General features: G+C 40.2%; 1 protein-coding gene across 1 annotated transcript in view; it reads right to left on the reverse strand.

Moving 5' to 3' along the window:
* The window catches only part of B4GALNT1 (beta-1,4-N-acetyl-galactosaminyltransferase 1), a 407,445-nt gene that overhangs the window by 283,754 nt on the left and 98,279 nt on the right, over positions 1-25,412 (reverse strand). The window contains exon 2 of the mRNA XM_053705522.1: positions 22,834-23,040. Coding sequence (XP_053561497.1) covers positions 22,834-23,039 — 206 coding nt within the window. The 5' untranslated portion in view covers position 23,040. The remainder of the gene's footprint in view (positions 1-22,833; positions 23,041-25,412) is intronic.

The raw sequence follows: 25,412 nt of genomic DNA on the forward strand, positions 1-25,412 counted from the left end.
AATAGAAGCCCTGCCCCTGTTCCTCCCTTGGAACTGGGTGGATCACTCCCATAACCAGTAGGTCTTGAACACAACGTAAGAATGCCTTTCTCTTTATCTGGTTTACAGATAATTGTGAGAGATGAAATCTCCCCTTGGGAGATGCAGCTTTGAAGTCCAGAAGATATCCCTGGGAAACAATCTCTAATGCCCAGGGATCCTGGACGTCTCTTGCCCAAGCCTGGGCGAAGAGGGAAAGTTTGCCCACTACTAGATTCATGCTGTCTTAGAGGCAGCCGCAGGTTTCTTGGCCTGCTTCCCCTTGTTCCAAGCCTGGTTAGGTCTCCAGACTGGTTTGGACTGGGCGAAATTTCCCTCTTGTTTTGCATTAGAGGAAACTGAAGCTGCGCCACTCTTGAAGTTTCGAATGGAACGAAAATTATTCTGTTTGGTCCTTAACTTATTGGACCTATCCTGAGGAAGGGCGTGACCTTTAACTCCAGTAATATCAGAAATGATCTCCTTCAGACCAGGCCCGAATAGGGTCTGTCCCTTGAAGGGGATGTTAAGAAGCTTAGACTTTGAAGTAACGTCTGCTAACCAGGACTTAAGCCATAGCGCCCTACGCGCCAAAATGGCAAAACCTGAATTCTTAGCCGTTAGCTTGGTTAAATGAAAAATGGCATCAGTAATAAAGGAGTTAGCTAACTTAAGAGCTTTAATCCTGTCTAGAATATCGTCTAGCGGGGTCTCCACCTGTTGAGCCTCCTCAAGAGACTCAAACCAAAAAGCCGCTACAGCAGTAACTGGGGCAATGCATGCAAGAGGCTGGAGAATAAAACCTTGATGTATAAAATTTTTCTTAAGGAGACCCTCCAATTTTTTATCCATAGGATCTAGGAAAGCACAACTGTCCTCGACGGGGATAGTTGTACGCTTAGCTAGGGTAGAGACTGCTCCCTCCACCTTAGGAACTGTCTGCCACGAGTACCGTATGGCGGCATCTATGGGAAACATCTTTTTGAAAGCAGGAGGGGGAGAGAACGGCACACCTGGTCTATCCCATTCCTTAGTAATAATGTCCGAAAACCTCTTAAGGACTGGAAAAACATCAGTGTAAACAGGCACTGCAAAGTATTTGTCCATTTTACACAATTTCTCTGGAACCACAATGGGGTCACAGTCATCCAGAGTCGCTAAAACCTCCCTAAGCAATAAGCAGAGGTGTTCAAGCTTAAATTTAAACGCTGTCATTTCAGAATCAGACTGAAGTAATGCCTTCCCTGAGTCTGAAATGTCACCCACAGATAGAAGCTCACCTGCCTCGGCTTCTGAGCATTGTTAGGGTATATCGGACACAGGCATTAAAGCGTCAGAAAGCTCTGTATTAGTTCTAGCCCCAGAGCTGTCTCGCTTTCCTTGTAACCCTGGCAGTTTGGACAATACCTTTGAGAGGGTAGCATTCATAACTGCCGCCATGTCCAGTAAGGCAAAAGAATTAGACGCGCTAGATGTACTTGGCGTCACTCGAGCGGGAGTTATAGGTTCTGATACATGGGGAGAGCTAGATGGCATAATCTCCCTCTTTTCAGTCAGAGAATCCCCTGGAGATACATCTTTAAGCGCCATAATATGGTCTTTATAGTTTATAGAAATATCAGTACATTTGGTACATATTCTAAGAGGGGGTTCCACCATGGCTTCCAAACATATTGAACAAGGAGTTTCCTCTATGTCATACATGTTTAACAGACTAGTAATGAGACAAGCAAGCTTGGAAAACACTTTAATAAAGGTGAAACAGCAATTAAACAAAAACGTTACTGTGCCTTTAAGAGAAAAAAAATAGCACTTAAACTGCAAAACAGTGAAAAAATACAGTAAAGTCTTTGAAATTTTTACAGTGTGTGTAAGGGACTAAAGCAACATTGCACCCACTTGCAAATGGATGATTAACCCCTTAGGCCCCAAACCGGATTGAAAAACGTTAAAAAACGTTAAAAGTCAATTGAGCACCTTGCCACAGCTCTGCTGAGGCTCCTACCTGCCCTCAAAAACGATTTTGTGCAGAAATAACCCCTTTTAAATGGTCTTCGGATGCCAGAGGACTCCTCCAGGGAAGCTGGATGTCTCAGTCTGAATTAAAACTGCACAGTTAGAGCACTAAAATAGGCCCCTCCCACCATGTACTGGATGCCAGAGGGGCCTTAAGAAAATACTCCTAGGAGTATCTGACTAGCCATGTGGAAACTAGGCCCCAAATAAAGACATCTCCCACAGAGAAAAAACGCCCTATTTATGAAATCATGTAAACGTTTTGTCACTAAGTAATATGATTATTAACATGAGTATTACCCTGTTTTGTAAGCATGATCCCAGTCGCTGTTAAATCACTGCATCAGGCTTACCTCAAATACACAAGGCTCTGTCAGCATTTTCTAGAACTTATTCATCTCTCTAGAAATAAAAATACTGAACATACCTCAAAGCAGGTAATCTGCAGACCGTTCCCCCAACTGAAGTTTTCCCATATTCTTCAGTTATGTGTGAGAACAGCAATGGACCTTAGTTACAAACCGCTAAGATCATCAAACCTCCAGGCAGAATTCTTCTTCTAATTTCTGCCTGAGAGTAAAACAGTACAACGCCGGTACCGTTTAAAAATAACAAACTCTTGATTGAAGGTAAAAATACACTAAGTCACCACATATCTCTTGATACTTCCTTTCTTGTCGAGAGTTGCAAGAGAATGACTGGGGGTGGCAGTTAGGGGAGAAGCTATATAGACAGCTCTGCTGTGGGTGTCCTCTTGCAACTTCCTGTTGGGAAGGAGAATATCCCACAAGTAATGGATGAACCCGTGGACTGGATACACCTTACAAGAGAAAATAGTACAATAGCCACTGAAAGCAGTGAATTTAGCAGGAGATGATTCAGGCCCAAAGTCACATTCCTGAAAGCAGAAGAGAGAGAGTAGGGTTAACTAGATGTAGTGTGCATTCCTTAGCAGATGTCAATAGGCAGTTCATTAGCTTACTAAGCTGCAGTTTTGTGAGTATTGAGTATAATTCTTGTATAATTATTTTGCCCAATTGTTAATGCCTTCATGCGTATTTAGTATTAGAGGGACTGAATCTCCAGGTGGACTTGATAGAATATGACTTCTGAAAGGTTCCTTGATTGAAGAAAGAAACAAAAGCAGGACCCAAATTTACCCTAAAGCCTAGATCTTTTATCCTGAGTTGAAAAAAGCTCCCTTTCCTTCTGTAACAGTGGACGAAACAACATTTTTCACTTAAAAGCTTAAGTCAGAAGTCTGGACTATTACACTGTGTTCGCCAACCATAACTTGAACCAAAGAACTCTTCTAGAAAGCACAGCTAAAGCTGTATTTTTTGCATTGATGCATATGATCTTGATAATGGCATCACAGGGAAGGACACAACACAGTATCAGTATACCATCTATAAAGAAACTCTTGACAACAAGATTAAAGAGTAAATGTCCCAAAAATGACTGTGAAAACACTTATTCTCACAAGTATTGACAATACAAATACTCCTTTATGTGGTATTAAGACCACTTCTGAACTGCTCTGACCGCTGAGGAGAAACAGGCAGGTAGTGTGCCAAAATACATCAAATGGCACAAAAACAAAATTTATGCTTACCTGATAAATTTCTTTATGGATATGGTGAGTCCACGGTGTCCTCAATTACTGTTGGGAATATCACTCCAGGCCAGCAGGAGGAGGCAAAGAGCACCACAGCTAAGCTGTTAAGTATCACTCCCCTTCCCACAAACCCCAGTCATTCAACCGAAGAAAAAGGGAGAAAAGGAGTAACACAAGGTGTAGAGGTGCCTGAGGTTCAGTCAAAAAACTGTCTTAAAATAAAGGGCGGGGTCGTGGACTCACCATATCCGGAAAGAAAGAAATTTATCAGGTAAGCATATATTTTGTTTTCTTTCCTAAGATATGGTGAGTCCACATCGTCCTCAAATACTGTTGGGAACCAATACCCAAGCTAAAGGACATGGAGGACTAGGGAGGGACAAGACAGGTAGACCTAAACAGAAGGCACCACCGCTTGAAGAACCTTTCTCCCAAAAGAAGCCTCAGCTGAGGCAAAAGTATCAAATTTTGAAAAGGTATGCAGAGAGGACCAAGTTGCAGCCTTGCAAATCTGTTCCACAGAAGCTTCATTTTTGAAAGCCCAAGAAGAGGAGACAGCCCTAGTGGAATGAGCCGTGATTCTCTAAGGAGGCTGCTGCCCAGCAGTCTCATAAGCCAAACGAATTATACTTCTCAACCAGAGAGAAACAGAAGAAATAGAAGTAGCAGTAGCTTTCTGACGACTGGAGAAAATCCTTAGTCGCCTGTAAATAGAATTTAAGAGCACGTACAACATATAAGAAGAAGGATTAGGACATAGAGAAGGAACAACAATTTCCTAATTAATATTTCTTTCCGAAACAACCTTAGGAAGGAAACCGAACTTAGTACGAAGAACCGCCTTATCGGTATGAAAAATAAGATAAGGCAAATCACACTGCAAAGCTGAGAGTTCTGATACTCTCCGAGCAGAAGAGATAGCAGTAAGAAACAAAACCTTCCAAGATAACAACTTAATATCTATGGAATGCAGAGATTAAAATGGAAATTGCTGCAAAACTTTAAGAAAAAGGTTAAGGCTCCAAGGAGAAGCAACGGACTGATTCTGACCATGGTCTAACAAAAAGATTGCACAACTGGCAAGTCCGCCAGACGCTTGTGCAGCAAAACAGATAGAGCAGAAATCTGACCCTTCAGAGTACTGAAGACAAACCCTTCTCCAGACCTTCCTGGGGAAAAAACAAAATCCTAGGAATCCTGACCCTACTCCAAGAGTAGCCCTTGGATTCACACCAATAAAGATATTTACGCCATATCTTTTGGTAAGTCTTTCTAGTAACAGGCTTGCGAGTCTGAATCATGGTCTCTATGACCGACTCAGAAAATCCACACTTAGACAGAACTAAGCTTTCAATCTCCAAGCAGTCAGCTTCAGCGAAACAAGATTTGGCTGAAGTAAGGGACCCTGAAGTAGTAGGTCCTTCCTCAGAGGAAGTCTCCAAGGAGGGAGAGACAACATCTCCACTAAGTCTGCATACCAGATCCTGTGAGGCCACGCAGGGGCTATTAGAATCACTGACGCTCGCTCCTGCTTAATACGAGCAATGACTTGTGGAAGGAGAGCAAACGGAGGAAACAGGTATGCCAACCTGAAGTTCCAAGAAACTGCCAGGGCATCTATCATGAAGGCCTGAGGATCTCTTGACCTTGAACCGAACTTTGTAAGCTTGGCGTTCTGCCGGGACGCCATCAGATCCAACTCCGTTACCCACCATTTGAGGGTTAACCTGGAGAACACCTCCGGATGGAGTTCCCACTCCCCGGGATGAAAAGACTGTCTGCTCAGGAAATCCCCTTACCAGTTGTCTACTCCTGGAATGTGGATGGCAGATAGACAGCAATTGTGAGCTTCCGCCCACTGAATAATTTGAGCCACCTCCTTCATGGCTAAGGAACTCTGAGTTCCTCCCTGGTGGTTGATGTAAGCCACTGAGGTTATGTTGTCTGACTGGAACCTGACAAACCGGGCTAAAGCCAGCTGAGGCCAAGCCATCAAGGCATTGAAAATCGTTCTCAACTCCAAGATGTTTATGGGGAGAGCTGACTTCTCCCGAGTCCAAAGTCCCTGCGCCTTTAACGAGTCCCAGACTGCTCCCCAACCCATCAGGCTGGCTTCCATGGTCATAATCACCCAGGAAGGTCTCCGAAAGCATGTTTCCTGAGACAGATGTTTCTTTTTATCTTGTGGCAGAAAAGACCCTTTGCCACCTTTGATATCGGAAATAATTTCTGCCAAACCAGGTCCAAACAAAGTCTTACCCTTGTAAGGAATCGCCAAAAGCTTGGACTTAGATGAAACATCCGCTGACCAAGATTTAAGCCATAATGCTCTACGCGCTAATACCGTGAACCGGTTATTTTGGCTCCCAACTTAATGACCTGCAATGAAGTGTCAGTAATAAAGAAATTGACTAACTTAAGGGCCTTAATCCTATCTTGGATGTCCTCCAAGGGAGTCTTTCCTTAATGGAGTCAGCCACCGGAAACATCTTTTTAAAAAACGGAGACGGGGAAAAAGGTCTCTCCCATTCCCGTGCAATAATTTCTGTAGCACGGTCTGGCTCAGGAAACACCTCCACAGAGGAAGGAACATCAAAGTATTTATTTAGTTTACTAGATTTCTTAGGGTTGACAATGACAGGGATATCGGAGTCATCCAGGGTAGCCATACCTCCTTTAACAAAACACGAAGGTGTTCAAGCTTAAATCTAAAGGCTCCGGACTATGATCGATGCAGAGAATGATTACGTACATGACCTGCTATAAGCTGTGCCACAAAAGTGAAACTGCGTGCTTTTAGCAGTAATTAGCACCTCAGAAAAGGATCTGCATCTCCTTGTTATGTCAGGGGGCGGTTCCGGCGGCCATAAGAGTAAAATTAGTGTTGTATCGTAATTCTTCTCTTTGTTCGTTCCTACATAAAAATGACACAAATCCCCCATCCGTTAACCACAACCGGATTCACATTGAATAAAATTAAAATTACTGAGCCACCAATGATTCTAACATGCTTATGTTGAAACACTTCTCTCTAGCTCTCACAGCCCACAGTGCCTGCTCCCTACCCTTATGAGTCCTGAACTCAGGAGTGTAGTCCCAGTTTAAGTGCAGTTTAAACCTGCTTTAGTGCAAGTGTTCTTTCCCAGAAGACAAAAATGGCACTAACCTGCACCTCTAGCTGTCCGCAGGAGGACAGCTTACCCGGCATGAAAGGAAGCCACTCCTCACAGAGACGTGTGGAAAAAAGAAAGGACAGAGTAAACCTACTCAGGCTTTCTATACAAGGGCAGCAACCTGTTAGAAAAACGCAGTGAGGCCCACCTCACAAGTTCCTAACTGCTTGAAAACCACCACTGCCCTACTGAAGAGACTAACGTGGAGTACAGCTAGACCCAATCTTGAGAGGAAATATCAGAGCAAACCTACTCTAGCTTTCAAAATAATAAAATCTTGAATAAAGTGAAATCTTCTTCAGACACCAAAACTTCACCTCCCCCTTGCACCAAAGGGAAAGAGAATGACTGGGGTTTGAGGGAAGGGGAGTGATACTTAACAGCTTAGCTGTGGTGCTCTTTGCCTCCTCCTGCTGGCCAGGAGTGATATTCCCAACAGTAATTGAGCACGCCGTGGACTCACCATATTGTAGGAAAGAAAAAAGTTAATACTTTCCTCCTCAATGTCCTCAGTGAGCATTCCATCGATCCTAAAAGTGCAGCTAAAAAAACTCTGCCATCGCTCCCTCTCAGTGCTCTGAATCAGTGGTATGCACTAAAAAGGAAGTGCTGATGCAACAAGTGTCTAGAAATACATTAATTTTGGGCGGCTTCCTGTGGGCGGAGCGCAGTGGAAGTGGAGTGCGCTCAGGCTCTCCTCTGAGAAGAGCACCATAACAACAGTTTCCCAGTCATAGAGCCTTATTGTGGGGAGAAATATAACACCCTACCTGAGGACGTTACATGGCATAAGGAAGTCCAATAGACCCTTTTAGGCTGGTTGGGACCAGCCTTAAACGCAGAACTGGCGGAGAAGCAAGGCAACAAGCTGTGAATTGCGGACGGCGCTGCAACGAAGACCACTAGGAAAAATAACACAACACCCTGCATAGGGAATAACCTATATCAGAAGCGTTTTGCTAAAGATTTCTGACCCAGGTGAGAGGTGTTCCAGCCGGGACTGGGACTCAGAAAAACTAACTGTACCGCGATAGGAACCTGTGAAGTGTGCCCTGGAAGCACCAAACATCAGCCGTAAAACAGAGTCCAGGTGATTGTCAAGTTAGAGTTACCTGGTTGGCAGGGAGAAGCTATTCGATAGCGACTCCGGAGTCTGGCGTTTCACTATTCCCCCCTGGAAGTCGGCGCAGCACAGTGACGTCACATCCGCTCTACGGAGCACTGTCGGAGCCTCGGTGGTGGAGTGCAGCAAGCGGCAGCAGCATAGTGGCTCCAGAGACAGCACACACTGCTATGGGAGAGAAGGCTCACTGAGAGATTTCATATAACGCCGTGAAGATATCGGGGGTGAGTACCACTTTATGTGCTATATAAGTGGAAACGTTTTAAGTCATATTTAGGAGGCGGCTACTCCATATGTATTGAGGGTCGTTATATCTTTCCTTCCTGGGTCAGAAATTGTGATTATCGGTGTTATGAGAAAATCTTATATCCTGCAACGCTAACAGCAAACACTTTTCAAGTATAAGCCTCATTAAACTCACACTATTGTTGCCGGTTTCTGTATCTGGATAATACTGTGTTTTGACTTTAAATCCTTAAATACATCAAGGGCTATGGTCCTAGCATCTTTTGTACAGCAATATATCAGAAAATACATGGCATTGGAAGTCTCAAAGGACTAAATATATACAAGGCAATACTGCTATCCCAAGTCCATTGGAAGTTATTAGCCCAAGCTGTGAAGGCTTGAAAATAAAAGAAGAAAGTACCCCGACTGGGTCCTTTAAGACTCACTAGCGATTCTAGAGGGATTGGAAAATCTGTTCTTGCAGGCATCCACTAAACCTCTTTCTTTTTGGCCAAGGTCTTTAATAAATTGTCTCTACAAAGTCACAATAGAGGCTATTTAGTGTCATAAGGAGTAACACAAGGCCTGATAACCACACATGGAATAGAGTGTTGTGGGCAAACTTTACTCTATTAAATGCCACATGTTGGACCCTGAATCTATGTATATAGAAAATAGTATGTAAAGGTTCTGCAAAGGGTGTTTGGTTCATAAAAAGTATCTTGTTAAGTATCAACGTTAAGTTCTATAAAGCTTCTTATATTTAGAAAATATCATTTAACATTCTTAGGAGTCGGCGGATTCCAACTAGCTTTGGGTGTAGTGAGTTTTTTGGCTCGTAATGTGGAAAGAGAGAAGTGGTTGCTAATTTGTAGACAACACACTGAGTTTGGAGCTTAATTTTTTGCTCTCAGATTTTCTTTCTTTTTTCTTTTTTTTTTTTTTCTCTTTTTTCCCCCCTATTGAATTCACTAAGGTTCACTAAGTGTTCACCTGTTTGGCACATTGAGTGCATTGGATTTGATATTTTGCACTTTTTTTTTTTTTTTTTCACTATTGGCTGATTTCGGCCCCTACACATACTTGGGGATCAGTGACTCCCCCTTTTTTTTTTTTTTTTTTTTCCCTCTCATCCATTTTTTCACTTTTTCCACATAGTAAAAGTACAGAGGTCACCAAGTTCTAATAACTTTTTTCCCTGACACATTAACAGCCTGCACTTGTCCTTTTCTTTTTTTTTTTTTTTTTTTTTCCTGACACAATAACACCCTGCACTGTGTTTTTTTTTTTTTTTTTTTTACTTAGGTATTCACAAGTAGCACTTGATTCACATATATTGATGTGAATGGAGAGGTTTATCTCACAACAAAAAAGTTCCTCTCCTAGTATGCCCCCGAAACAGAAAGAGAAGAGAGGTAACTCTAAAAATACAGAATCATCTCACGACACCTCACAAGACCGCAATGTTTTGAATTTGTGTAATGATATGTCTGAGTTTGCTGCGGAAGTAGCTAAAATGATGGCTCCACATTTAGACGTAGTAAAACATGAGATAAAATCTGAGATTCTTAATCTTTCCAATGAGATTAGGCAATTCACTGCCCGTATGGAGGAGGTCGAAACAAGGGTGTCTGACCTAGAAGACAGATTAAATGTTGTGAGTTCGGCATCGTCTGTTCAGGATAAGGCCATCACCCAGCTACAAGCTCGAGTTGAAGACCTCGAAGATAGGTCAAGACGGAACAACTTAAGAGTGATCGGCCTTCCTGAAACAGCGGAATTCCAAGATGTATTAAAATTTGTCTCTGTCACACTGCCTCAGGCACTCATGATTCCTCCTCCTCCTACACCTTTCCTGATAGAAAGAGCGCATAGAATAGGGTCACTAAGAGAAAATAACTCTTCATCTAATACTAGGCCTATTATTTTTAAGTTTGTCAATTATCAAGACAAAGTTTTATTTTTGACCCACTACCGTAAACTTAATTCCCTGGTCATCAACTCTTACAGAATTGCAATTTTTCAAGATTTTTCCGCGGAAACTAGGGCCAAGCGGAGAGAAATGTCCCCTTTCTTTGATAAATTTAGCAAAGCAGAATGCAGTATAAGATTGGTTTACCCAGCTAAACTTTTAATCAATAAGGCAGGGGTTTTATATGTGGTAAATAATAGTGAGGAAGCCAGGTCTCTTTGTAAAAAAATGGACATAGTGTGATTAGCAGTTGGTAATGCAAAAAGTCTTGGGAAGTCAGTAAATTGAACTTAGAATGGGTTATATTGATACTTGTATTGGATGCGTTATAAAATTGTATATGGCGCTGGGTTTTTTTGGTGGTTTTTTTTTTCTCTCCTCTTCCCGTGGGTTCCTTTTCCCCCCCATTACCCCTTTTTTCCCCAGGTTGCGCTTTGAAGATAGGGGCGAGACACATGCCCGTTTATTTGCTGTTATATGTTAGACATGCATAAGTTGGCGTCTTGGAATGTGGGTGGAATAAATTCCCCAATAAAAAGAAAGGCCATAATAAAACATTTAGCTAAACTAAAGCTAGATCTCGCCTTTTTACAAGAGACCCATCTGAAAAATTCGGAAATGGGGAAACTTCAAACTAATTGGGTAGGGGAAGTAATTGCGGCGCCGTTTAACACACGCAAAAGAGGAGTAGCGATTCTTTTAAACAAAAATCTAGACTATAAAATAGAATTGTCAACTATAGATCAGGAAGGTCGCTATATAATTGCAGAAATCACGATTAACAAAACACGCTTTGTATTTTGCAACATATATGGGCCAAACAAAGCAGATAAGACATTTTGGGACAAGATGGTACTTTATCTTCACAAATTTATAGGTCAGAATCTTATAGTGGCAGGGGATTTTAACTTGACAGCGGACCCTATTCTTGACAGGGCAAGTAAAGAACACAAGGTTGTTCGGGATAGAAAGACGCATACTCTAAAAAAATTTCTTGCGCAACTAGGGTTAATAGACATTTGGCGCGTCCAAAACCCAGATGTGAGAGCTTTCACATGTCTAGCAAAAGGCCAGCAATCCCTCTCTAGGATAGACCTCTTTCTGGTGGCAGAGTCTATGACTGGTTCAGAATGGGAAGCAGACATAAAAGATATAACAATTTCAGATCATGCAGTGATTACACTATCACTTAATACACAGCAGTGTCGAAGCACTATTAATCAAAATATTTTTTTTCCCAAATATCTAGTGAATAATATCAATTTTCAGAACTGGCTGATTAACCAATGGAGTGAATATGAAACTATTAATAAAGACTTTAAAAACAAGCCAGAGGTATATTGGGAAGCAGCCAAAGCCGTATTAAGAGGCAATATTAAAGCCTATATGTGTAAACTTAAGAAAAGAATTAGACACCAAGAAACTCAACTAAGTAATCAAGTAAAAAATGCGTATAGAGCATATCTGAATGACCACACAAGAGATAAGTGGCGGAAGTATAAAGAGGCCAAAACGGCACGTGATATTTTTATCAAACAAAAAACTGCTCTAGATATTCAGAGGCAAAAAGCCTTGTACGGTGGGTTTGCGGGGAGATCGGCCAAATTCTTGGCTAGGCTCACTAAAAAGAATCATAGGAACCCAATTACAGCCATTAGATCTAATACAGCTAGGTTCACTAATAACGCAGACATTACTAAGATCTTTTTTGAGTATTTTAGTGCCCTCTATACCGCCGAAGAGTATCCGGTAGATAAGCAGACAGCATTCTGGGATAAGATCCAGATCCCTAAAATATCCCCAGAAAGTCTGGCAGAGATAAATAAACCGATCGATATGGAAGAGATAGTGGCAGCTATTAAGTCTGCCAAAATGAATAAAGCAGCGGGCCCTGACTGCCTTCCCATTGAATTTTATAGGATTCTTCAACCACATGTTATTTTAGCATTGGAAAAACTGTTTAATTTTTATTTCATCAGGAACAATAATTGTTCACCATATTTTGCAGCGGCGGTTATTTCTTTAATTCTTAAAAAAAACAAAGAACCAGATCTTCCAGAATCATATAGACCGATTTCCGTATTAAATACGGATTATAAATTGCTAACGTCTATTCTAGCAAATAGATTAAAATCTCATCTTGGTGCAATTATTCATGAAAACCAATCAGGGTTCATGGCAGGGAGAAATCCTTCCAGGAACATACGAAAGGTCATGACCCTGATAGATTTTTTCTGGAATAAATTCAGAACAACAAGATATAGGGATACGGTGGACCTTGCTTTATTGACATTAGACGCAGAGAAAGCGTTTGATCGCATCGCTTGGAAACATCTATTCTATTCTTTAGAACAATTCGGCTTTACAGGACATTTCCATAAATTTATACAGGTAATATATTCTACCCCTATTTCATCTTTACTCATTAATGGGCAGATTTCTCAACGGATGGTTCTGCAACAGGCCACGCGTCAGGGCTGTCCATTATCTCCGCTGCTGTTTAATATTTCATTAGAGCCCTTAGCAATTTCACTTCGGAAAAAACTAGAGGGGATTCGGGTGGGAGATCAGAAATTAATATTGTTAATGTATGCGGATGGCATACTTTTGGGTTTGAGCAACATTGAACAAAGTCTTTCCTGCTTACTTGAAGCAATCGAAACGTTTGGCAAAATTTCGGGCTATAAAATCAATCTTACTAAATCTGAACTTTTATGGCTCAATAGGAAAGATTGCCACATTAAACATCCTTTTACCGAGACGCCAGATATCCTATCTTGGTATTAAATTAACTGCGAATCCAGAGGAGTGGTATAAGCTAAATTTTGGTAAATGTCTTTTAGAGTGTAAAGATAAGATGGAAGGATGGAGGAACTTACCTATATCCTTAACAGCTAGGGTTATACTTATAAAAACCATTCTGTTCCCCAAATTATTCTATCTCATACAAAATCTGCCAATCCCTATTCACAATAGGGATATAAAAAATTTCAATAGAGCATGCTCTAATTTAATCTGGAGAGGCGCCAGAGTGCGTATCTCGGCCGCACGTCTCATGTGTAATAAAGAAGCGGCAGGTCTATCCCTGCCTAATTTGCATTCTTATAGTTTGGCAGCACGGTTAAAGATTGCGGTTGATTGGTTAACTCAATGTGATCAGGTTTCGCCAGTACTCTGGGAGACAGCTTTGGTGGCCCCTTTTCGGCTGGATGCTATTCTACATTGCCCTATGAATGCTCTCCCAGCCTCGCTTTTTTCGCTCAGTACTTATAGGTATATTATTTTAGCATGGCAAAAATGTTGCTCCATCGTAGACTGTTCACCTTATGTCTCCAATTATCTACCCATTACGGGGAACCCTAATTTTGCACCAGGACTGTCAGATAAAGTTTTTAGGGTATGGTTTTCTAAAGGATTGGTATTTGTCGCCCAAATGTTAGATGCGAACCTCGCACCTTTAACCTTTGCTGAACTAAAACATGTATTTGGGCTCGAGAACAAAGATTTCTATGCCTATCTGCAGTTAAGACATTTCTTCTTTGAGTTAAGGCAAGATTATGGATTAGATTGGACTCTTTCAGTTCTTCAAGCTAAAATTAATATCTTTCAAGGAGGCCTATATTCTATATCTCCATTTTACAGCCTTTTGAATCAGGGGCCTTCAGTTCTTCAAAGAGAGTTTATTGCTGCAAAATGGAATAGGTTTTTTCCGGCTGAGAATAGTCAGACCATCGATAACACCCTTAAAATAATTGGGAATAGTTGGGTACTGACGACGTGGAGAGAGACTCAAATTAAATTATCCTTTATGACATATCTGACCCCAATTAGGTTGACTAATTGGTATAGGATACAGACGGTGTGTCCCAAATGTTCCTCTCACACTGCTGATTAACTACACTGCTTTTGGAGTTGTCTTAGGATTATTCAATTTTGGCGCAGGGTAGAATACTGGATACAGGCTTCTCTTAAGATAGATTTTCATTTTCAATCAATGCAGATATTTTTTTTAGTGCAGCCGCAAATTGTCCCTAGAAACTTTAAATTAATTAATCAGATTATATTTCTTGGCCGTAATATAATACTGAGAGCCTGGAAGGCAAAAACAGCACCTAAATTAAATGAGCTTAAAAACATGTTGATGACTCATTTTACACAAGAACAGTGGAACCTACAAGACATATCAGAAGGAAGGTTAGCCAAGTTCTTTAATCAATGGGAACCATTTATTCTATCTTTTCCAGTTGAAGTCCAGGTTAGGATGGTTAAACCTTTTAGGGAGACTTCATACATGCAACTTCAGATATTGGCAGGTCACTTTCCCCGAATATGGCATAACATGGGAGAGTCGGAAAGGGATTGATTATGGTGGGTGGAGATAGGGCCCGGCGGGGGAGAGAACCCTTTTTTTTTCTTTTTTTTTTTTTTGTTGTTCTTATATATTTATTTTATGTGTCTCTCTTTTTAGGGTTATTGGTTGTTTTTGTTAGACTGTATATAAAGCTAGGTTGTTGTACAATAGATGTTATTCAAGATTTGAGTCAAAAAGAGGAAAATATTAGAAAACAGGAAAAGTACTGAAGTGGGGATGCTGATAAGTGTACTATTCTTTTTTTACAAGGGGGCTGACAATCTGCCAAAACGAATCAACTTTGTTTTGTTAACTGTTGTGTTTTGTTTTATAAGATGTTATATCCAGCCCTGCGTGGCAGAAAGAGATGGATTCCTGTGATGTGTACACTTATTTTGTGTTTAATAAATAAATATTTAAAAAAAAAAAAAAAAAAGAAATACATTAATTTTAACATTGCAATAAAAAATTTAAGGTTTACTTGATTTAAAGGGGATGACATTATAAATAGACATCACGCAAAACCATTTAATAGCTTTCAAAGAAATCTGTACATTTATCTCAAAAACTATGGACTGACCTACTTATTTTTCTGGATTTACAGTAATTTAATACAGAAAAGCAAAGTTTAACCATTTGATCAATACATACAAGAGTTAGAATCCTGAAAAATATAACCCTAATGGAATCTGTGATCATATTTAAACCATGGGCAAGGTTTAAAGACTTTTGCTATTCTGTCTAACCTGTGTAATAATGTTTGAAATTCATTGAGGTTAATTTCACCTATCTTTCATAGTCAATCACCAGTGAATGTTCCTTCCGTTAACATATATAGATATATATATATAGTTCTGGTATGTCACTGTCAGGATTTTGTGTGAATTATTTTTTTTGTTTTATTTTAATATTCTTAAACTGTTTTCTAATTTTCAGTTATGTATATGTTAAGTGTGGAGCTTTTTGTAATGGGTGTCATTTTTATTCTTTTGAATTTGCTTCTTTAGTAATATATACAGGGAGTGCAGAATTATTAGGCAAATTAGTATTTTGACCACATCATCCTCTTTATGCATGTTGTCTTACTGCAAGCTGTATAGGCTCGAAAGCCTCCTACCAATTAAGCATATTAGGTGATGTGCATCTCTGTAATGAGAAGGGGTGTGGTCTAATGACATCAACACCATATATCAGGTGTGCATAATTATTAGGCAACTTCCTTTCCTTTGGCAAAATGGGTCAAAAGAAGGACTTGACAGGCTCAGAAAAGTAAAAAATAGTGAGATATCTTGCAGAGGGATGCAGCACTCTTAAAATTGCAAAGCTTCTGAAGCGTGATCATCGAACAATCAAGTGTTTCATTCAAAATAGTCAACAGGGTCGCAAGAAGCGTGTGGAAAAACCAAGGCGCAAAATAACTGCCCATGAACTGAGAAAAGTCAAGCGTGCAGCTGCCAAGATGCCACTTGCCACCAGTTTGGCCATATTTCAGAGCTGCAACATCACTGGAGTGCCCAAAAGCACAAGGTGTGCAATACTCAGAGACATGGCCAAGGTAAGAAAGGCTGAAAGACGACCACCACTGAACAAGACACACAAGCTGAAACGTCAAGACTGGGCCAAGAAATATCTCAAGACTGATTTTTCTAAGGTTTTATGGACTGATGAAATGAGAGTGAGTCTTGATGGGCCAGATGGATGGGCCCGTGGCTGGATTGGTAAAGGGCAGAGAGCTCCAGTCCGACTCAGACGCCAGCAAGGTGGAGGTGGAGTACTGGTTTGGGCTGGTATCATCAAAGATGAGCTTGTGGGGCCTTTTCAGGTTGAGGATGGAGTCAAGCTCAACTCCCAGTCCTACTGCCAGTTTCTGGAAGACACCTTCTTCAAGCAGTGGTACAGGAAGAAGTCTGCATCCTTCAAGAAAAACATGATTTTCATGCAGGACAATGCTCCATCACACGCGTCCAAGTACTCCACAGCGTGGCTGGCAAGAAAGGGTATAAAAGAAGAAAATCTAATGACATGGCCTCCTTGTTCACCTGATCTGAACCCCATTGAGAACCTGTGGTCCATCATCAAATGTGAGATTTACAAGGAGGGAAAACAGTACACCTCTCTGAACAGTGTCTGGGAGGCTGTGGTTGCTGCTGCACGCAATGTTGATGGTGAACAGATCAAAACACTGACAGAATCCATGGATGGCAGGCTTTTGAGTGTCCTTGCAAAGAAAGGTGGCTATATTGGTCACTGATTTGTTTTTGTTTTGTTTTTGAATGTCAGAAATGTATATTTGTGAATGTTGAGATGTTATATTGGTTTCACTGGTAAAAATAAATAATTGAAATAGGTATATATTTGTTTTTTTGTTAAGTTGCCTAATAATTATGCACAGTAATAGTCACCTGCACACACAGATATCCCCCTAAAATAGCTATAACTAAAAACAAACTAAAAACTACTTCCAAAACTATTCAGCTTTGATATTAATGAGTTTTTTGGGTTCATTGAGAACATGGTTGTTGTTCAATAATAAAATTAATCCTCAAAAATACAACTTGCCTAATAATTCTGCACTCCCTGTATATACTAGGCGATAAGCCTGAGTGCAGTCTATGTTGAGAAAATACAAACCCCCAAGCTAAATTTACAAAAAATAAAAAAGTTTATACCCCTAAAAAAATAAAAAATCCCCCCAAATAAAAACACCCCCTAATCTAATACTAAACTACCAATAGCCCTTAAAAGGGCCTTTTGTAGGGCATTGCCCTAAGTTAAACAGCTCTTTTACCTCTAAAAACCTAACACTAAATAAAAACTAAACTACCCATTGCCCCTAAAGGGGCATTTGTATGGGCATTGCCCTTAAAAGGGCATTCAGCTCTGTTATTGCCCTTAAAAGGGCAATCAGCTCTATTTCTAGCCCAAAAAAAACCCTAATCTAAAAAAAAAAACACCCCAAAAATTAAAATAAAAAAGCCTAAAGCTAAGCCCCAAATAGGTACTCTCTGTTCCTGAAGTCCGGCGGAGAAGGTCTTCTTCCAGACGGCTTCATCATCTTCTATCTTCATACAGAGTGAAGGTGGCGTGGAGCAGAGGTGCGGAGCTGTGTTCCGATGCCTGGATCCTCAGCGGCAGTCCTTAGTGGCGTTGCTCACCGGCATGGAGGCTACTCTTCATCCGATGTCTGTCGTAAACTGAAGATTGAATGCAAGGTACCGCTATCAATTTGGAGTACCTTGCATTCATATTGGCAGAAATTTTGAAATCAGCCAATAGGATTAGAACTACTGAAATCATATTGGCTGTTCAATTCAGCAAATAAGATTTCAGTAGCTCTCATCCTATTGGCTGATTTAAAAAAATGTCAGCCAATAGGAATGCAAGGTACCCCAATAAATATGGGGTACCTTGCATTCAATCTTCAGTGTGCGGCAGACGATCGCATGAAGAGGAGCCTCCATGCCGCCGAGATCCGGCGCCACCGAGGACCGCCGCCAAGGATCGCCACATCTGGGAGCACCGCTCCACCCCCTTCACTGTGGATGAAGATAGAAGATGATGGACCCACCTGGAAGAAGACCTCTGCCGACTTCAGGAACCGTGAGTACCTATTTGGGGAAATGCCCATTTAGGGGCAATGGGTAGTTTAGGTTTTTTAGTGTTAGGTTTTTTTATTTTGGGGGGTTTGGCGGGTGGGAGGTTTTACTATTAGAGGGGGACTTAGTATTTTTTTAAGGAAAATAGCTGTTTAAATTAGGGCAATGCCCTACAAAAGGTCCTTTTAAAGGGCTATTGGTAGTTTATTCTTAGATTAGGGGGTGTTTTTATTTGAGGGGTGGCTTTTTTTATTTTCATAGGGATTAGTCTTATTTTTTTTATTTTGGATAATTATTTTCTGTAATGTTAGACTTTTTTATTTTGTGTAATTTTAGATTAATTTAATGTAATCTTAGGTTGTTTTTTAAAAGTACTGTTAGGATTTCTTATTTTAATTGTAATGTAGTATTTTATTATTTTATGTAATTAAGGGTTTAATTTAGGGGGTGTTAGGTAAGGGGGCTTAGTTATTAAATTAGTTACATGCGTTGTGGTGGTTGGCGGTTTAGGAGTTAATAGGTAAATTAGGTTTAATGTGTTGTAGGGGATTGGCAGATAAGATTAGGGGTTAATATGTTAATTAAGTTTATTGCGTTGGTGGTGGATGGCGGTTTAGGGGTTAATAAATTAATTATTTCATTTTCAACGTGGGAAAATGGCAGATTAGGGGTTAATAGATGTATTAGGTAGTTTGCAATGTTGGGGTTGGCGGATTTAGGGGTTAATAATTTTATTATGTAGTTGTTTTTTTCTTAATACTTTGTGCGGGCGGTTATTTATTTTTTTTCTTAATACTTTGAAAGGGCGGTTAGTTGGTTGTTTTTAATACTTATTGCAGGCGGTTAGTTTTTTTTAACACTTATTGCGGGCGTTTGATTTTTTTTTTAACACTTATTGCGGGCGGTTAGTTTTTTTTTAACACTTATTGCGGCCGGAGGTGGATTCTTTCACCACCCTGCCATTTTCGGAATTCACCGGGATGCAGCGTAAACCTAAACCGAGGCCCCCCAACATCGCAAACACTATAATAAAATTTTTAACCCCTAATCTGCAAAACCGGACATTGCCGCCACTCTAAAAAATATATTAACCCCTAAACCGCCGCACTCCCGCATCGCAAACACTAGTTAAATATTATTAACCAATAATCTGCCGTCCCTAACATCGCCGCCACCTACCTATATTTATTAACCCCTAATCTGCCGCCCCCAACGTCGCCACAATTATATTAAATGTATTAACCCCTAAATCTAACTCTAACCCTAACCCCCCCTAACTTAAATATAATTTAAATAAATCTAAATAAAATAACAACAATTACCTAAATTATTCATATTTAAAACTAAATACTTTCCTATAAAATAAACCCTAAGCTAGCTACAATATATCTAATAGTTACATTGTATCTAGCTTAGGGTTTATTTTTATTTTACAGGCAACTTTGTATTTATTTTAACTAGGTACAATAGTTATTAAATAGTTAACTATTTAATAGCTACCTAGTTAAAATAAATACAAATTTACCTGTAAAATAAAACCTAAACTAACTTACAATTACACCTAACACTACACTATAATTAAATTAAATCCCTAAACTAAATACAATTAATTACAATTAAATACAATTATCTAAAGTACGAAAAAAAAACACTAAATAACAGAAAATAATAAAATAATTACAAGTTTTTTAAACTAATTACACCTAACCTAATCCCCCTAATAAAATAAAAAAGCCCCCCAAAATAATAAAAATTACAAATAGCCCTTAAAAGGGCCTTTTGCGGGGCATTGCCCCAAAGTACTCAGCTCTTTTACCTGTAAAAAAAATACCCCCCCACATTAAAACCCACCACCCACACACCCAACCCTACTCTAAAACCCACCCAATACCCCCTTAATAAAACCTAACACTAACCCCTTGAAGATCACCCTACCTTGAGAAGTCTTCACCCAGCCGGGCCGAAGTCCTCAACGAAGCCGAGCGAAGTGGTCCTCCAGATGGGCAGAAGTCTTCATCCAAGCCGGGAAGAAGAGGTCCTCCAGACGGGCAGAAGTCTTCATCCAGACGGCATCTTCTATCTTCATCCATGCGGAGCGGCTCCATCTTCCAGACATCCGACGCGGAGCATCCTCTTCCATCAACGTCCAATTGAAGAATGAAGGTTCCTTTAAATGACGTCATCCAAGATGGCATCCCTTCAATTCCGATTGGCTGATAGAATTCTATCAGTCAATCGGAATTAAGGTAGAAAAAATCCTATTGGCTGATGCAATCAGCCAATAGGATTGAGCTCGCATTCTATTTGCTGATTTGACTCAAGGAGTTCCGGAGGGCAAGACATGCTGAAGTTAGTTTGCAACTTCTCTGGTCTCTTAGAAATATCTTCATGGATATAGAGTCTATTATAGTACCCAGGAATTCCACCCTGGTATTTGGGATAAGAGAACTCTTTTCCAAGTTTTTCTTCCATCCATGTGATCGAAGAAGACTGAGAAGGAATTCAGAGTATTCTTCCAGAAGATGAAAAGATGGTGCTTGCACCAGAATATCGTCCGCTACTGTAATACCCTGAGTTCTGACAACGGCTAGAAGCGCCCCCAGAACCTTCGTAAAGATTCTTGGAGCAGTAGCTAGGCCAAACGGAAGGGCAATGAACTGGAAGTGCTGGTCCAGGAAATCAAACCTCAGGAACTGAAAGTGTTTCCTGCGGATTGAAACATGAAGGTAAGCGTCCTTCAGATCTATAGTGGTCATATACTGGCTTTCCTGAATTAAAGGAAGGATGGACCTCATCGTCTCTATCTTGAAGGAAGGGACACTGAGAAATGTATTTAAGCACTTTAGGTCCAGAATTGGGCGGAAAGTTCCCTCCTTCTTTGGGACCACGAAAAGGTTTGAATAAAACCCCAAACCTATTTCTTCAATAGACACCGGGACAACAACTCCTAAGGAGGATAGGTCCCCGAACGCATCCTAGAAAGGCATCCCTCTTTTCTGGTCTGGTAGACACGTTCAAGAGTAGGAATCTGCCCCTGGGCGGTTGAGATTTGAAGCCTATCTTGTATCCCTGAGTACAACCTCCAGGACCCACGGATCCTGTACGTCCCTGAACCAAGCGTCTGAAAAAAGAGACAGTCTGCCCGTGCCCGATCCGATCCCAGATCGGGGTCGCCCCTTCCTGCCGATTTGTTTTCGATGGGCTTCTTATTCTGCTTGTACTTATTCCAGGACTGAGCGGGCTTCCAAGTACTCTTGGGTTGCTCGGGCTTGGAGGAGGATTGTTGTCATTGGGATTTGTCAGAATGAAAGGAACGAAAATTAGAATATTGTCATCCCTTAGACTTGTTCTTCTTCACTTGTGGTAGAAAGGTACACTTGCCTCTGGTAGCCGTTGAAATAATGGAGTCCAAGCCTGGACCAAATAAAATCTTTCCCTTGAAGGGTAGAGAAAGGAGTCTGGACTTAGAAGTCATATCCGCAGACCAAGACTTCAACCAGAGCGCCCGGCGGGCTAGGACCACAAAGCCAGAGGCCTTTGCATTTAGGCAAATAATGTTCGCATCACAGATAAAAGAATTAGCAATTCTCCTCCTCACAATATAAACAGGTATGATTTAGTACAGAAGCAGTACCTTCTAACATGTTAGAGTCCTCCATAGCTCAGGTTATACCCACAGAAGGACACAAATAAAAACTTTTTATCTTTATTTTTTTTATATATTTCCAATGGAGTATATATTCAACACCTCCTAGACCCAGACAGTTAACAGAGGAAAACCTCTCCTCAGGTTGAAGTCTTAGCCGGAATGGAGGAAATGAACATAGACCACATGCTATGAAAAGTACAGCAAATTAATAGGATAATAGGAGCTGTGCAACACTTTCAAAAACGAAAGTGAAACCTGTTTGTTGCAGCCAAAAAGCAGCATGTAAATAATTAATACACTAATTAATAAACCCCAACAGTTCAATAAACCCCCCTCAGAGGATATTAACCTGGATCGTATCAAGGTATAAAGGAGCCACACTGTTATACCCTGTTATAGTGTTTTATGTGTAAAAAAATTGAAACGATCTTACCTCCAGGATCCATGCTGTGGAACAGAACACAGCCTCTCAAGTCTTATAGCAGGGCTCCTGACATGGACCTGAGTGAGAAAAAGTAGGCAGTGAGACTTGTCATCACTGATTGCTTAGGAGCTGTTAGCAGTAGTCTGGATGGGTTCGCAGAAAAACTTTCCCTGCATCTCCAGACTCTAACTTTCATCAATACTCTCACTGAGAGGTTGACATGACTACTTAAAACTCCAGTCCTATCTCGAAGGGCAGATACCCTCTTTCAGGACTCTACGAATCTTAAGGCAATTCTCTGCCACCTCCTATGACGAAAGGCAAAGAATGACTGGGGTAATGAGGAAGTGGGAGGGATATTTAAGCTTTTGGCTGGTGTGTCTTTGCCTCCTCCTGGTGGCCAGGTGTTGTATTTCCCAAAAAGTAAGGAATGAAGCCATGGACTCTCACTACCTTAGGAAGGAATTGTGTGAAAACCAGTGCTCTAGACAATATAACTAGTTTTCTGTACATGTTTTGTGTTTATCATGTGCATCCTTAATAAATCAATAAATACTGCTGTACCTTCAAATAACTACCAAATGTAAGCACTGACCCAATCACCTCCTCTCCGCAATACATCAGGCAGTATAAACATGAAGAAAAATCCAAGGTTAGAAACTTACTGTAAAATGTCCTCTTTCCACTTTAATGGTATGTGTGCAAACTTCTCTGGTGCCTTTAATAAACTGGGATTAAGCAGGTCTTCAGGGACTTCTCTACTTAGTACATCCACCACTTTGTCAGACTTCATTAACATATGAATAAAAAGGAGGCAGAAGGGGAACAATGCCACCAAAAAAATGCACATAGACTTTTTGAAGAGACGCATCCTGCAAGTAAAGAAACAATACAATTCTTTACTTTTAAAATTAATACAAGCACCATCCAAGTTCAAGGTTCAACAGTCTGCTGCTCATTAGTATAATATAATATCTGGCAAGGTGAGTAAGCAATTGCCTGTATATTCAAGGGGCATTCCAGCCAACATTTGAATGCACATTGGGGCAATTCAATTTTGCATAGAATGTTTTTGGCAATATACATGTATTAGCCAAAGTACTTCTAGAAAAAGCTATAGCTGATTTAATAGTGTATTTAAAGGTACATGAAACCCAAAAAAATTATTTCATGATTCAGATAGAGAATACCATTTTAAACAACTTTCTAATTTACTCCTATTATCTAATCTGTTTCATTCTCTTGGTATCATTTGTTGAAGGAGCAGCAATGCACTTCTAGTTTCTAACTGAACACATGGGTAAGCCAATCACATTCAATATATATATACAGCCACCAATCAACAGCTAGAACCTAGTTTCTCTGCTGCTCATGAATTTGTCTAGATAAACCTTTCAGCAAATGATAACAAGAGAAGGAAGCAAATTAAATAGTAGAAGTAAATTGGAAAGTTGTTTAAAATTCTATTCTCTATCTGAATCATGAAAGAAAAACTTTGGGTTTTATGTCCCTTTAAGCATGCTTCGTGCACCAGCATTTTAAATATAGTACTTGTTCAGAGAGCCTAAAGTGATTGTATAATCTGGTAACAACCCCATTTGCATAACTGCTAGCAAGATACACGCCCCACTGGCTGCCTGAACAGCTGCAGTGTTAAAATGCTGATGCACTGAGAATATTTAGCTATGCTTCACATGCATGTGCAGAGAAATGCTAACATTAAAACAATAATAACTTTTACTAGAAGCATTTGCCAATATATGTATATTGTAAATATGTGTCTAATGAAAGATGTAATTCATCTAAGAGCATTTCAATTTTCCCTGGCATGTCCCTTTAATTGTTCTTAAATTATATAATTACTTTAAAAAAAAACAGCATTGTGTGGTGTCTAGGGTTCCCAGCTGTGCTCCATAAAAATACTGACAACCTATAAGTAAGAGGGCTTGGGCGATAACTCAGCTAAGCTCTGTTTTACGCCCCACCCTTGTACCTATCGCGCATATTTTTCAAAACTGAGCAGCAATTGTAACCCCTTGGTTGCCAGTAACATACATTTTAATTATTTTAAATTCATGGCTACAAGTAACACCCGTACACAGTAGTGGTTTGACCCTTTTACGGCCAAGAGCACACACATACAACAATGACACATAATAGAAAATGCACATTTTTGGATGGCAATATTTTTAAAACATAGAAGCATAGGAGGCATTTTACATCTAGCAGACACTTAGGGAACTTTTAAGTGTACATCATTTTGTATATATTTTACTGGACAGCCTGCTATAATACTGGACTGTCCGTTTGAATACTGGAAATATGGCTTACCTAGTAATGTTCTTGTTAGTTTATGATGAACTGTTGTTTAGCTAAGACTGACAAATATATTTAACTTCACAAAGGGGTTCGCTAATAATGTATGTGTATATAAAAGTCAATATTAAAGGGATATGAAACCCACATTTTTTATCTTTGATGATTCAGATAGAGCATGCAATTTTAAACAACTTTCTAATTTACAACTATTATCAACTTTTATTCATTCTCTTGGTAACTTTATTTGAAAAGCAGGAATTTAAGCTTAGGGGCCAACCCATTTCTTGGGTAAATGTAGCCACCAATCAGCAAGAGCTACCCAGGGTGCTGAAGCAAAAATGGGCCAGCACCTAAGCTTACATTTAAGTTGCTAAAAAACATAATTTATGCTTACCTGATAAATTTATTTCTCTTGTAGTGTGTTCAGTCCACGGGTCATCCATTACTTATGAGATATATTCTCCTTCCCAACAGGAAGTTGCAAGAGGATCACCCAAGCAGATCTGCTATATAGCTCCTCCCCTCACATGTCATATCCAGTCATTCGACCGAAACAAGACGAGAAAGGAGAAACTATAAGGTGCAGTGGTGACTGGAGTTGTAATTTTAAAATTTAGAACCTGCCTTAAAAAGACAGGGCGGGCCGTGGACTGAACACACTACAAGAGAAATAAATTTATCAGGTAAGCATAAATTATGTTTTCTCTTGTTAAGTGTGTTCAGTCCACGGGTCATCCATTACTTATGGGATACCAATACCAAAGCTAAGTACACGGATGATGGGAGGGACAAGGCAGGAACATTAAACAGAAGGAACCACTGCCTGTAGAACCTTTCTCCCAAAACCAGCCTCCGAAGAAGCGAAAGTGTCAAATTTGTAAAATTTGGAAAAAGTATGAAGTGAAGACCAAGTTGCAGCCTTGCA

The sequence above is a fragment of the Bombina bombina genome, chromosome 3, assembly GCF_027579735.1.
Source record: "Bombina bombina isolate aBomBom1 chromosome 3, aBomBom1.pri, whole genome shotgun sequence".
Lineage (NCBI taxonomy): Eukaryota > Metazoa > Chordata > Amphibia > Anura > Bombinatoridae > Bombina > Bombina bombina.